The 13,266-nt window shown below is 28.9% G+C and overlaps 1 protein-coding gene across 3 annotated transcripts; it reads right to left on the bottom strand.

The window, feature by feature from the left end:
* Positions 1-6,759: 6,759 nt before the first annotated feature.
* On the bottom strand, positions 6,760-10,061 carry LOC105457655 (synaptobrevin homolog 2-like). Of its 3 annotated transcripts, none has more exons than XM_011702449.1 (6): positions 9,863-10,061; positions 9,704-9,753; positions 9,350-9,400; positions 8,225-8,457; positions 7,178-7,253; positions 6,760-6,902 (listed from the first exon to the last, which is right to left on the bottom strand). In XM_011702449.1, the coding sequence occupies exons 1-5, from the start codon at positions 9,926-9,928 to the stop codon at positions 7,216-7,218; spliced, it is 438 nt and encodes a 145-aa protein (XP_011700751.1). In that variant the 5' UTR covers positions 9,929-10,061; the 3' UTR covers positions 6,760-6,902; positions 7,178-7,215. The 3 variants fall into 3 exon arrangements, with proteins under 3 accessions (XP_011700751.1, XP_011700753.1, XP_011700754.1); XM_011702451.1 differs by having other exon boundaries at positions 9,350-9,397; XM_011702452.1 differs by lacking the exon at positions 7,178-7,253.
* Positions 10,062-13,266: the final 3,205 nt, after the last annotated feature.

Raw genomic sequence — 13,266 nt, 5'->3', positions numbered from 1 at the left:
AGAGAGAGAGAGAGAGAGAGAGAGAGAGAAAGCAAGGGAGAAGAAGAGCAAGAAATATTTATTGAAAACTGCAGTATACATGCTATATTAAAAAACAAAAACACGTTCTAGAACAAAAACTCGTTCTATTTTAGTCACTTATCGCAAATTGCGATAATTATATACAGGAAGCAAACATTGATGAGTCATTGCTTAAATTCCGAATTTGTCAAAGTTGATAAAAAAATGAAAGTATCAGTTGGTTTATGTATAGATACAAATTATAACCATATTAGATAATCTCTTTTTATTGTTCTTTTCGATTTACCACTAGTTTTATAAGTGCGTGATTCTCATATAATAAGAGTGTGTGTGTGTGTGTGTGTGTGTGTGTGTTATACAAATCAATGCATTGAACAATTATTAATGTAATAAATAAATTACAATGTAATAATAAATTATTTTATTTACTTCGTGAAAAGAATAAAGTACTAGCAACGATATTTTTACGATTTTTACGATATTATGAAGGCGAAAGTCTAGTCGGAAAAGAAAAAAGAAAGAACCAAAACATTATTCACATGACTATACCAATTCATAGATTGTCGAGTCATTGCTTTCTGAACTTTACTTCATTGCGATAATTGTATGGAAAGCGGACATTAATAACTCATTGCTCAAATTACGAGTGCCAGCATTGATAAGAAAATAAATATATCAGTTGGTTTATATATAGATACATTGTAATCATATTCGACATATATTTCGAAAAGAATAAGGTATCAACAACATAATTTTACAAATATTGTAAAGAAAAATTTAATCGGAAAAAAAGAAAAAATACCAATACGTAATACATATTCATAGATTGTCGAATCATTGCATTCTGAACTTTACTTTATTGTTCATTTTCCCTCTTGTGAGTTATTCTTCTATTACTTCACATTTATGTGATTAAGTGTATAAAGAACAAATTTCATGTATTTTGATATATTACATATGTAAATATATTATCTGATTTCTGTGTTTTTAAAAAAAAATAAATTCTAATAAAACCTGTCAATTTATGTATGATAGCCTCTCAAATCTCGTAATTGAGCCTGCTTATCACTAGAGAGAGAGAGAGAGAGAGAGAGAAAGAGAGAGAGAGAGAGAGAGAGAGAGAGAGACAATTTGATTATTTTGCTGATTATTTTAATCGTTTGTCAATAATAATTTTATCTATAAATGCAAATATATATTTATTATCAATTGAAATATTTAAATAATAAATGATATATAACAAATTTGCAATTTGGAAGTACAAATATTTGACGCTTAACAAATTTCAATTTTTATAATTATTATATTGTCAACAAATCAACTGAAAATTGTAATTAGGAAAAATTCTAAAAAATCATAACAAATCAACAGATTAAAATTAATCTTTCCATTATAACAGAGCGAAAATCTGAAATGCCCTTATTTATTTTTCACAACACGAGTGCGTTAAATGAATGCTTTAGAAATCTTGATCGCTTTCAATACCGTTATACACATACGAAATGCGTATGCGCGTGCATGACTTTCGTAATGCGATCTTTGCACTAGTTGACACGTAATATTCCATGCGACCGATATAATACGTAGTATACATCATTGAGACTAAAGCAATTCGAGACTGACTGTTCTGTATGTCGCACTCGTATTGTGTACATTGCAATAATCGCTATTGGAATTTCGTCCACTTATTTTTGCAAAAAATAATTTCAAACGAATATCAAATAAAAGAAACAAAGAAAATAATATGATTAACATTATATCTTGTTTTATTTTAATTTTTTTTATATATTCGCATATACACACATTAATATCTTTTTAATTTGAGAATCATAATCCATATACTTGCAAATCTGACAAAGCAAATTTATTTCGTGATTAATAATATCGTCGAAAGAATAATACTTTTTGAAATTGATAAATGAGTTTTTTATTTACAACAGGTATACTTAGCATTCCCTTTATATAAAATTTACCAGTTTGAAATTTTATCTTAGCAGACATCTATGTAACAGTACCTACTTTTTATGCGCAATGTTTCAACACGTGAGTAAGTACTTTTATTATAAATATGTATTAAGATTCAGTGTACTTAAACTTTAAGTGTTTTTGTCACTTAATAGATCTTCAAACTTTGTTATTCAACAAGAAGATACATAGAATTACGAGAGATAAGGCTGGCAAAACAAGGCGCGTGAAAATGCAATGATAAAAACTCTTATACACTAAATAGATTTCATAACAAAAGATTGTAAAACGATAAGAATAATTAAATAAATAAGAAGTATTATCAAATAATATACATAATATTAAATTAAATTGTCAACATATTAATGCTCGTGCTGCACGCAAATATCTCTAATTTAATTAACATTTATTAGCGTATTGTTACATTATGTAAGAAATATTAATCAACAAATGTAGAAACTTTAAACTAATGACAGATATCTATAATAAATAAAGGTATAATTATGCAATTAGTAAGAGCTTGAATGTCAAGCTATCATTTAATTGTAAATCTTTTTTTTTCTAATTATTATTCATCAACTTTGCACATGTTAATATATTACGTATGCATGGTAACAATATGCCTTAAGTGATTTTGAGGTTGCAATAAAAAATCAATACTACTGATTGATAAATTATAATACATTAAAAATTAAGATAGCAATTATATTAAATTAATTACCATTGGAATATATGACATATGTCCGATTAGCTTTGCTATTTAATGAAATATTAAAGAATAAGAATATTTAAAAATCTAAATTTTGAATGCAAAATATTGTAAAAGTCTTAAAACCAAATTGTAAAATACAATAGCAAATTTAATATTATACCATATTGTAAAGTAAGAAAGAATGTGTTTTTTTTGTAACACTTTAGCTAATTTTATAAGATTAAAGTCTCACATATTTTTTTGCGCGCATAAGAGAGCGGTATAAATATTACTATTCATTTACATACTCAAGTTCTAAGAAGCAAGTCTTGAAATCTAAATAATAACATAAAAACTAAGAAACGATAAAATTTATTAGCATACATTAATGTATGCTGCGCAAACATTCTTGCTATATCTCTTCTATATTATCTAAATCTAAAAATAAAAGATTTATTTTTCCGACACCGATAACGATTTAAGACTTTGATCTTGCTCTTTTACAAATAAAAAGGATATCAATTCAATCATCAAGATACCAACTGAGTCAAAATATCATATAAAATTAAGAAATATTTTGTGACATTACATTCTTATTATTATTATATAAAATATTATGTTATATTACTTTAGTTTTTTAGAATTAGAAATTTCTGTGATTCTTATATGTAGCAAAAAATGTATGCTTTTATAAATAAATAAATATAAAATATTGTGAAATTGAATACAGTATAAAAAACTTTGTTTAGCAATAGTGTTTATGTAAAAGTAAGCAATTATAAACGCAATTATTAAACAATTAAAATTTTTTTAATCAACATATATAAAATATTTTAATTAGCAAATGTAATTATTAATAATGTACAAATTAAATTATGGCAACAAGATGGTTATTTCAATAGAAAGTTATAATGTAATAAAAGGAAGATGCATCGAGAGCTCTTATAGACTCCTTCATCTTTCACGCATGGTGCATTCCAACGGCAAACGAAGCATTGAAGCGAATGCGACGGGCAATCATGCAACTCGGGCATTGAACGCAAATTATTAATCCATAATATAACATGAAGCACGAAAGCCTATTATTACAAGCTTTAAATATATCGCTATACGCGATAAAATATTTCCAGCTTTTTCCATTAATATTTCATCTACTGTCAAGTAAATAATTTGTAACAATTATTGCATTGAAAAATCAAATTCACATGTGTTAATAAATAAAATGATATATATTATATATTAAAAACAAATATATTTTTAATTTTTACAATTTTATTCAATTGATATTGTATAAATGAACATCTTAAAGCAATAAAAAAACTTGGATAACGATAATCGTCACTTTATAGGTACTATAAATTAGATTTAACGTGAAAAATATGTCTAGAAAGTATAAAATAAAATTATGGTATTATTTACATTAATTAAATATAAAATAAAAATTATATGACATTATGAAACTATAAAATATATCTCCTAATATACTTTCTTCTAATTTGTTCTCTATCTTGAGCAACAGATACCAGCGCATGAGATAGTATATATAGCAATATACGTCTAAGCTCGTATCACGGGCGCTCGCGCTTAATTATCCGTAGAACATTTGAACCTGTCCGTTCGCTGCACTTTCTCACATGCATACTCACAGAATATCTCTGGGCAGCGTCTTGTAAAGCAAGTAGATAAAGCGCCGACGACTTCCGGTAAGGAGAAAGCCACCGAGCAGCAGGCTCAGCGCGGTGATAATAATCTGGCGAAAATCTGTCGTTATCATTTTTTTTTTCCGTACGCTACCTCGTCCTAGAACTCCCGGTATATAATTAAACGAGCGTGTAACCCAGAAATGGCGTCAGCTCACAAACACCGATCGCACTTAACGAGTGAACCGGCTAAGAACTGCTGAACGCGAACGTCGTGGTGAGACTGAAACGGAGCTGAAGGACGCCTCCGACATATACGGCACTCCGCGTATCCCCCACGTCCACTATGTGCGACAGATGTATACGTAGTAGTCATCGTGAATCCACGAGCCATCCTACGCTAGCTACTTTGCGGCGCGGTGGGGGTGAGAGTGATAAAGCTGATATTGCACGCTGCGACGGATAACACATGCGCACAAAAGCTCTCCGCGAGCTTCTGACAGCGGGTGCTTCGAAAAGATGAGGGGAAAACGCGGAATTGCGGTAGGTTCGGTTTTGCGGTGTACAGTTCTACAACGAATTCTCTTCAAACGACTCTAAATAAATAATTCTCTTAGTTACTCACATTCCAATAGAACCCAGCTTAAACCACAGATGCTATATATAGCATAGTAATGTATATGTAAATGTGATCATTTATGTTTTGTCTTATCAGTTATATGCGGTGCTGGAATTGTGTTATTATCATATCACACGTGACCAGAGCAAAATAAAATGATTTAACTGTATTATTTTCTGCGTAGCACAATTTAAAAGAAAGAAATAAAAATTTCATGTATTTTACTTCATTTTATTTATCATTTTATTGTCAGATAAGATCTAAACGATAAGAGAACAAATATATAATGAATAGAATATGAGAATAACGAATGGAAGATTAAAGAAATGAAAACATTTTGTTCCTAACTATTAATTCTTGTGGTATGCTGAATAATCTCCGGTAAAAATTCAAAGAAAGGTGATTAATTAAAACGTGCTTCTTACGTGTTGCTGATACGACCGTGCGAAGAACTCGTCACTGCGATTCATTGGCATAAAAAAACGAAGACAACGATCAAATCGGTTATTTTGAACAGACGTAAGATCGTCTCGCACGCCTATCGTAATTTGTAGGTCACACTACATATAAAGCTTGTCACGTATAAGATTGCTCTATAATATGATCACTTTCCATTGCGAAATTGCAAGCTTTTAATGAATTCCAATGAAACATTTTTTATGTTTGTTATAAATAATTTGAAACTTTTTTATATATATATATAATATATGTATTATTCACTCTTGTTTATATTCCACGTTTATTCGATAATTTCGACAATTTCGATATCCTATTTTAACAAAAAGTTTAATTATTACATTTAATTTTACTTTTAAATAAACGAATATTAATATCTAAATTTTATTACAATTTTTTCTTTTTTTTAATAATATAAATAAATAAAGAGAAACTAAATTCTCTTAAAAGTTTATCGATATCAAAAGTATATCGTATCGAGAATTATAAAAGTATAAATAAATGCTATATAATTTTTGTTATACAATTATACTCTTAAAATATAAAAAAATTCTAGAAAAGAACTACGCTTTATTTTACTAATAGAAAGTAGTAAGAGAAAGACATGTATAAGGCACGTCGTTACATTCATTATACGTTATTTCTTAGTAAAAAAAAAAAGTATATACAAAATGAATATCGAGCTTATTTATGTAATACGTTTAATGATCAAGTATGAGATCTAAGCTTGTCCTTAAATATGGAAGTTCACCTTGTATAATATATAAGATGTGCAATATGTAAATCTTAAAATATATAAACTTGTTGAAACTTACCAAGACGTAATATAATGACACATATGCAGATTAAATACGTGAGATATTCACGCGTTAATATCTCACGTATTAAAAAACGACGCAGTATGAAAAAACAGTATGAAAAAAATGACAAACGCTTATATCATTCTACAATTTCCATTGCAGTTTGACATCAATTGTATGATTAAGTGTATTATAATGCGCGAGAAATATGCGCAGAATTATGTTGCATTAAGACTTTTGTCCATAAAGGAAAAAGTCTATACGTTAAACAAAAAGAGAGACAAATAAAACAGAAGTAACTTTATTATTTAAGAATGATAATAAACATATATAAATATAACTTAATTCAAAAAATTACTTAAAAAATAAAATTGACCAACCAATAATTATCATCGCCTTAATTTCAATCATTTGTTGGTATAAGATAAATATAAACAGCAGTACAATTTTTATGGTGCTAAGTGTGCGGTGTATGGAGAGCGCGCTACTGTTAGCGCTATCGAGACGTTCTGCCTTTGTTAGTGAACGATAAAGAAATGCAGTCATATATAGAAACGACGACACGTGTTTACACAAAAATAATAGAAGAGATATATTTATACAGAAAAACTTATGTAACTACAATACTTATAATTGGTTCGCGGGAAGAAGATCTTAATGTACAACATATTGGTGATTTCTCAGTCAGGCGTACTTCACAACGATGGATACTGAAAAGGAAAAAAGATATTGCAATAATATTTTCATCATGAGCACATTGACGGTGATTATATGATAAAAATGCAGCTACATTAAAATATGGGGAAATGTGATAAATAAAAGCGAGTCAAAATAGAAATAGTTTATACGAGAAAAAAATTGCAAAGTGCACTCGACACTGCGCAGTGCAATAAAAATTTTTATGGCGTTAAACGTGTGATCACTGTGATCTTTGAACGTAAAAGTTACAGTGCAAAATTCATGGAAAATGTAAAAGATTATGTACCTTAATTCGAATGATCGAGGCTCGGAACATTATGCTCGTTATCTGAGAACCAGGTAAAGTACCATGATGTCCAAAACTGAAAATGACACGCGCTAATCTAACTAGACAACACTCCAAAAACTGACTGATTTAATGTAGATGTAACATTGATATTTCGAAACCTTGGTTTAAAGTGTTTAAATAGATAATTTATTTAAATGTAGAAATTGTGTAAAATATATGTAAAAAAATAGAATAGTACTAAAAATATATAGTACTGGAAAATAGTACTAGAAATATGTAAAATAGAATGAAATAAAAAAGAAATAAATTTTTTTAACTAATAAAAATAATTCTTAATCGTGATGAAAATTGGCATTACAAAATTAAAATTAAAAAATTTAATTTCATAAATGTACATTTAGTTTTACATCTGCAGAACAAATGTCTTATAAATTGTTTTTAATTTAGAATCTTTTTTATAAAAATTTCCATTTGTTTCCGAGCCGCAAACCATCAGTTTCTAATTAATATTCATTAATATATTATATATATATATATATATATATATATATATATATATACAATATATATATTCATAAGAAATTTAACTAAGATGCCGTTTTACGTATGCAACAAATAAAAAAGGAAAAAAGCCAGAGCCGAGATTAGATTTATTGGTTATCCATTAATAGTTATAATTTTTTTAAATTTTAGCTACATTTCAGCTTTAAGTTTCGATGCTAAAAGATCGATAATAATCGGTGAACAATTTACTGTAGCTGAAATTAAAAAAATAATATAAATATTAATAGGCACCTCATTTAGTCTCGGCCGTATTTGAAGACTTTTTCCTTATTTATTTGCATTAAATTCATTTTATATTAATATATGTCATGAAGAAAAAAAAGTCGAAGAAGGAAAATATGAACGAGCAAAAACGTGTGCAAACTGATACGAGAGGCTTAAAAAATATGAAAAGAGATAAGACATGAGATACGTCATATAACTCTGTTTTATCATTTATATAACTGATTATATACTTGCGCGGCGCTATGTATTTCTTACCAACAATGAAAAGCACGATTGTCATAGTGATGCTGATAATAATGATCCTCGATTTCACATTCTGGAGCCACGCTCTCCTTTGCGCTCTCTTCGCCGCCTCTCTAAACTCGTTTCCGGCCATGTTCAGACGATCGCTCGCCTCCTGTAAGTCCTCCAGTCTCTCGCCGCGATCCATTACTTTTTGGACATTATCTCGCATCACGTCCGCCACCTCTTGAATTTGCAGCTTGACGCTTTAAATCATATAAGACGCAATAAGTCTACGCTTATTGTTAGACGAATAAATCTCTGCTTTAAGTACAGACATTTAAATCAATACCGATCGCGTGCTATAATTTCGTCCGTAACAATTTGTATGTAATATATTGTACCAATTGCAGGAATATGAAAATTAATTTAAACTTAAATACCTCAAGATCAATACAAGTTTAAAATGCAGTTGCATGTGTGATGGTACGGATTAGCTTTCTTTACTTTATGCATTTTTAAAGGTTTGCAATTTAACTTCTTGCGCACACAAAATTCCTTCGTTGATTGAAATCAATATCAATCTTTACTAAATGAATATATTTATAGTCAATAATTTAAAAAATTATTCAGAAATTTATTATTGCAAATTCATCCACGCTTTACGCTTGTATTGACCACGAATTGAATTTTATAGTTTATTTTATAAACAAACCAATTATTATCTTCTGTGATTAATTTTATTCATTTACTTCGTCTAATTTAACAAAGATAAAAATTGCATTTTAATTATACCTTTATGTAAAAATACTATTAGACTTACAAAAAAATTATTGGAAATTGTTAAAAAATCATTTAAATTCATTATTGTACACTATTTGTTCGAACAGTTTGTTCAATCCAATAGTATTTTTACACAAGAGTAATAAAGAGTAAATTTATGATAATTGTACAATATATGTATATGCATAAATTATACATAAATATAAATAGTAAGTGAGGTTAAAATTACGCAGAAATAATAACTGCTACGAATTGAGAAAGCGTATGTTAATTAAAATACATATCCTCCTTTTATCAAAGTAGATTAATATATTAATATTAGTTTGATATATACATATATACATAAATTCTTAAAATATAAAAATTATCACTCACCTATCCATTTTATTGTCAACATTTTCATTTTTACTTGACGTGCTGGGTCTGCTGTAATTACGTATATCGCGTTAGTGTATTTGTATTAATTAAGAAAAAATATAGCATTATTAATTAAAAAAATACAGCAAATATACTAAAGAAACAAAAGTAAACATATTACGATTTACATTAAAATGTTAAATTAATTTATATCAAATTGAGATAAAAGAAATTATATCAAAGTAAGATATAACCTTTTTTATTATTCTAATATACTGTCTTGTTTTTGTCAAAAAATGTCATTTGCAATATTTATACACAAGTTTCTTCAATGTAATTGCATACAATTACAAAAATAATTTTCTATCTTACGTGAACAGCATCTCCTCATCGAGATCACTGTCGTGTTCCAATAGCGACTCCTGCAAAACACAGTTCAAACATATGTCAAGTTTCCCGCCAAGCGTGACGTCATTTTCGAACGCTGCGTATTCTTCGACGTACGCCGATGCGACGATGAGGCATACTCACTTTCTCATCTTTGTCCGCGGCTTTAATGTCCTCTTTGGATAAACTGCGTTTACCGGACGACAACATATCCTCGGGAAAATGGGCCCGCCCGTTATTCGCAGGCTTTGAATGATCGGTTCGCACACCCAAACGACTTCTTCCGGCGATTAGAATTTAACCTTCTACGAACACTCGGCCATTTTGACAGAAACCATTCTGTTTTACCGGCCTCGTGATAGGCAATGTGTGAACCAATATGGATCAATATGTATAGTAGAGGGCAGTATCGTAAAGCAACGTACACGTTATACATATATACATACAATAACAATAAAAAATAGAATACTTAAAATTATTATCTGTTAATTTAGTCAAATTAATAGTTCAAGGGATAATAATTTTGAAATATTTAAAAATGTATAGGTAGACGTGCACTATTAAAAAAAAACGTTTTTAAGTATAAGTATTAATTTCTAAATAATAACAAAAATTTAATAAATAATAATTTCTAGGTGAGATGTTTTTACATAACGCATGAGTATTCAATAAATATATTTTTTTTATTTTGTACATCTATTTTAATGATTTATACAAAAAAGAGTGTACAGGTATACATTAATCAATTTTTTAAATACAATGATAACGAAGGAATATGTATATGATTTAAAGAATAACACTGATCCCACATAGCACTTCAAAAAGAATTTAGTCGTATGTCATCAATTATTCTGATTGCGAGTTAACTTTCAGATGCAAAAAAGATTTTTTTTCTAGAAGTTCTGAAGAAAAATTCTTTTTGCACTTGAAAATAAATTCAGAATTGATGATATACGACTGAATATATACGAATAAATTTTTTTTAACTCTGCATGTTATCTGCAGGGGACTTAAACCAAAATTTAAATAACAGCTATATCTCGCATGTCGCTTTTATTTTGACATAAACATTTAGTTCTAATTACAGATATAATATAGCGCAATCGCCGCAATCGATAAAAAAATAATTTGATTGTCGCATGGACGCATAGAGGAGTTTGCAGAAAATTTTGCAGTTAAAAGAAGACTAATATTCTTTTTATAAATCTTGTATCAATTTTTTAGAGAGATAATAAAAGAACAATTGTATCAAGAAAGTATAATAAACAGACTTTTCATAAAATTGTACAATCGTGTACTCGTTACTAGAATTTAGGAACATTTATTCAAAAAAATCATTTTTATGTATATATTACAACGGAAGAACAGGAGGCGATTATATAATGATTAGAAAATCTTAATCTTTGTCAAAATTATCATATACGATAAATTCGACCCTATCAATATCGTCCTAGCAATCGTGTTTTCAAAATTTAACAAATAACATATATATTCAGGAATATCTGCTCTCACTTTGGTAGATTACATACAAAAGTATAACGGCACATATTCGAAATGTCTAAATTTCATATTTCGAAGTACCTAATAGAAATATACATATATCTCTTATACAGTAAAAATCGGCACCATAGATGATAGTCAAGATAGACAAATTATGACAAAGATGGAGAAGGATATATATCTATACATATTTATAAAAATAGATCAACTTTGGCAGAGATATTCGTAACATTGTGAGGTATGTTTATAGTTTATAATTTCGTAAAGTGACGAATGATACGTCATATATTTTGTCAATACTTTTCGATAATACTTCGATATTATCTCTCTATAGTGATTTCTCTCTCTCTCTTTTACTGGCTCTTTAAGGATAAAAGATTGGTAGATTTTGCAAGGTCGTTCACATTGTTACAAAACTGAAAATTCGAAGCTCTCTTTCGCTTTTTTTTGTGTGAGTACATAAATCGTTCGAATCAAGTTTCCCTCTCTCGATATACGGTATCATACAGGTGGTTTTCCATTTCCAAGATTAATCCATTCTCAAAAACTATCGTGTAAGTACAAAATTCTACAAATGGAAATTTGGATTAAACTGCGTAGATCAAATATCTCGTGTATTGTTATTCAAATACGTCGTACATTGTTGTTTAAAAATATAGTTTCCTACAAAAAAAATCGATTTAATTTTGACAAGTAGAAAAGAAAGGTAAAAAACCGTAAAGGATATATAGAAGAGAATTTAATAGATTTAAAAGTCACTCGTTTTTAATTGAGAGATATATCCGATTGTCTACGCAGTAGTGTAACATTACTAACTTTCATATAGTTTTCAAAATTTCCAAAATTACGCAAATTGCATTACTATCCCTTTTTCACATTCATATAAATGCACATTCATTATCAGTCGACAAGCACGATCCTAGGACCATAGTGACTATCGAAAAAAAAGGAAAATACGTTACGCGGTAGAGAGAACATCTAAATCTGAAATTTGAAGTCATGCATTTCGTTACATATATTCGCCCGCATATACTGTAATTATTTCTGAACGTATTCCAAGCGTAAAATGATTCTTGATAGGAGCCAAGTAGATCGATATGTGTGTAATACCATACTGCGACTCTTTGATACGCATCGCGTTATCGTTACGCAGTTGTAGATATACTACGCTTATCTCGAAATATTTTCACTGTTGATAATCATGTGTATACATTATAGATACGTGTATGCATATATATTTAGATGTTTGTCAGAGACGCATAGGTCTCTGATATGTTTTTTTATACGTTCCTTAGGCCGCGTCTACTTGAACGCATTGTTTTCCATTAACAAGCGTGAACGATAGGAATTACATGTCGAAACACACGTTTGTCTCGAGAGAAAGATAAGAAGCGTTATATCGCGTCGATAGGCCGACATCGCTTTAATAACGAAACATACCTATATTTCAAATTCACAAATCTCTATATATACGCAGAAAAATTCAACAGTTAAATTTTCCAATGTTTAATTGTACTCAAAAAATATTTGTAGAGTGCAGTCAGATCTCTGTTAAAACATTGTGCTAAAATAATTTATATTTAAAATCTTTATGTGTGTAATATAATTTAATATATATATATATATATATATCTACATATAAAATAAATTATAATAACTTAATATAAATTATATATATATATATATACACAGTGCGGTCCATAAGTTCCCGGACTGATTTTTTTGCAGCCACCCCATTGACGCCATTTATCGGACGACTGTTGAACTACATAGTGTGAACCTTTTCGAATAGTCATGTTGAGTGGCATATATAATTTTAGCCGCAGTTGTTGAAGAGTGCGGCCGTTTGATATAGCCTGGTGTTGTGTGGGTGCGTCACAGACAGAGAAAGGATTGGCCAACGCAGCTAAAATATAGCCGTAGCAGCTAATGTGGGTTTTTAAAATATAAGGACAACTAATATTGTTACTGCCAAAGTCTAAAATTTATTAGTTGTTAAAATTTAGGCGCTACAGCAAAAATATTGGCTGGAAAAATTGAATAATGTT

The sequence above is a fragment of the Wasmannia auropunctata genome, unplaced genomic scaffold, assembly GCF_000956235.1.
Source record: "Wasmannia auropunctata unplaced genomic scaffold, wasmannia.A_1.0 LD335186.1, whole genome shotgun sequence".
Lineage (NCBI taxonomy): Eukaryota > Metazoa > Arthropoda > Insecta > Hymenoptera > Formicidae > Wasmannia > Wasmannia auropunctata.
This window is presented reverse-complemented; position numbering and strand designations above follow the sequence as displayed.

Coding starts and splice junctions, on each gene's coding strand:
- LOC105457655 (XM_011702449.1), bottom strand. CDS start 9,928: ATGTTGTCGTCCGGTAAACGCAGTTTATCCAAAGAGGACATTAAAGCC. Junction 9,754..9,862: donor CCGCGGACAAAGATGAGAAA/GTGAGTATGCCT, acceptor TGTGTTTTGCAG/GAGTCGCTATTGGAACACGA. Junction 7,254..8,224: donor AATCGTGCTTTTCATTGTTG/GTAAGAAATACA, acceptor TGTCATTTTCAG/TTTTGGACATCATGGTACTT.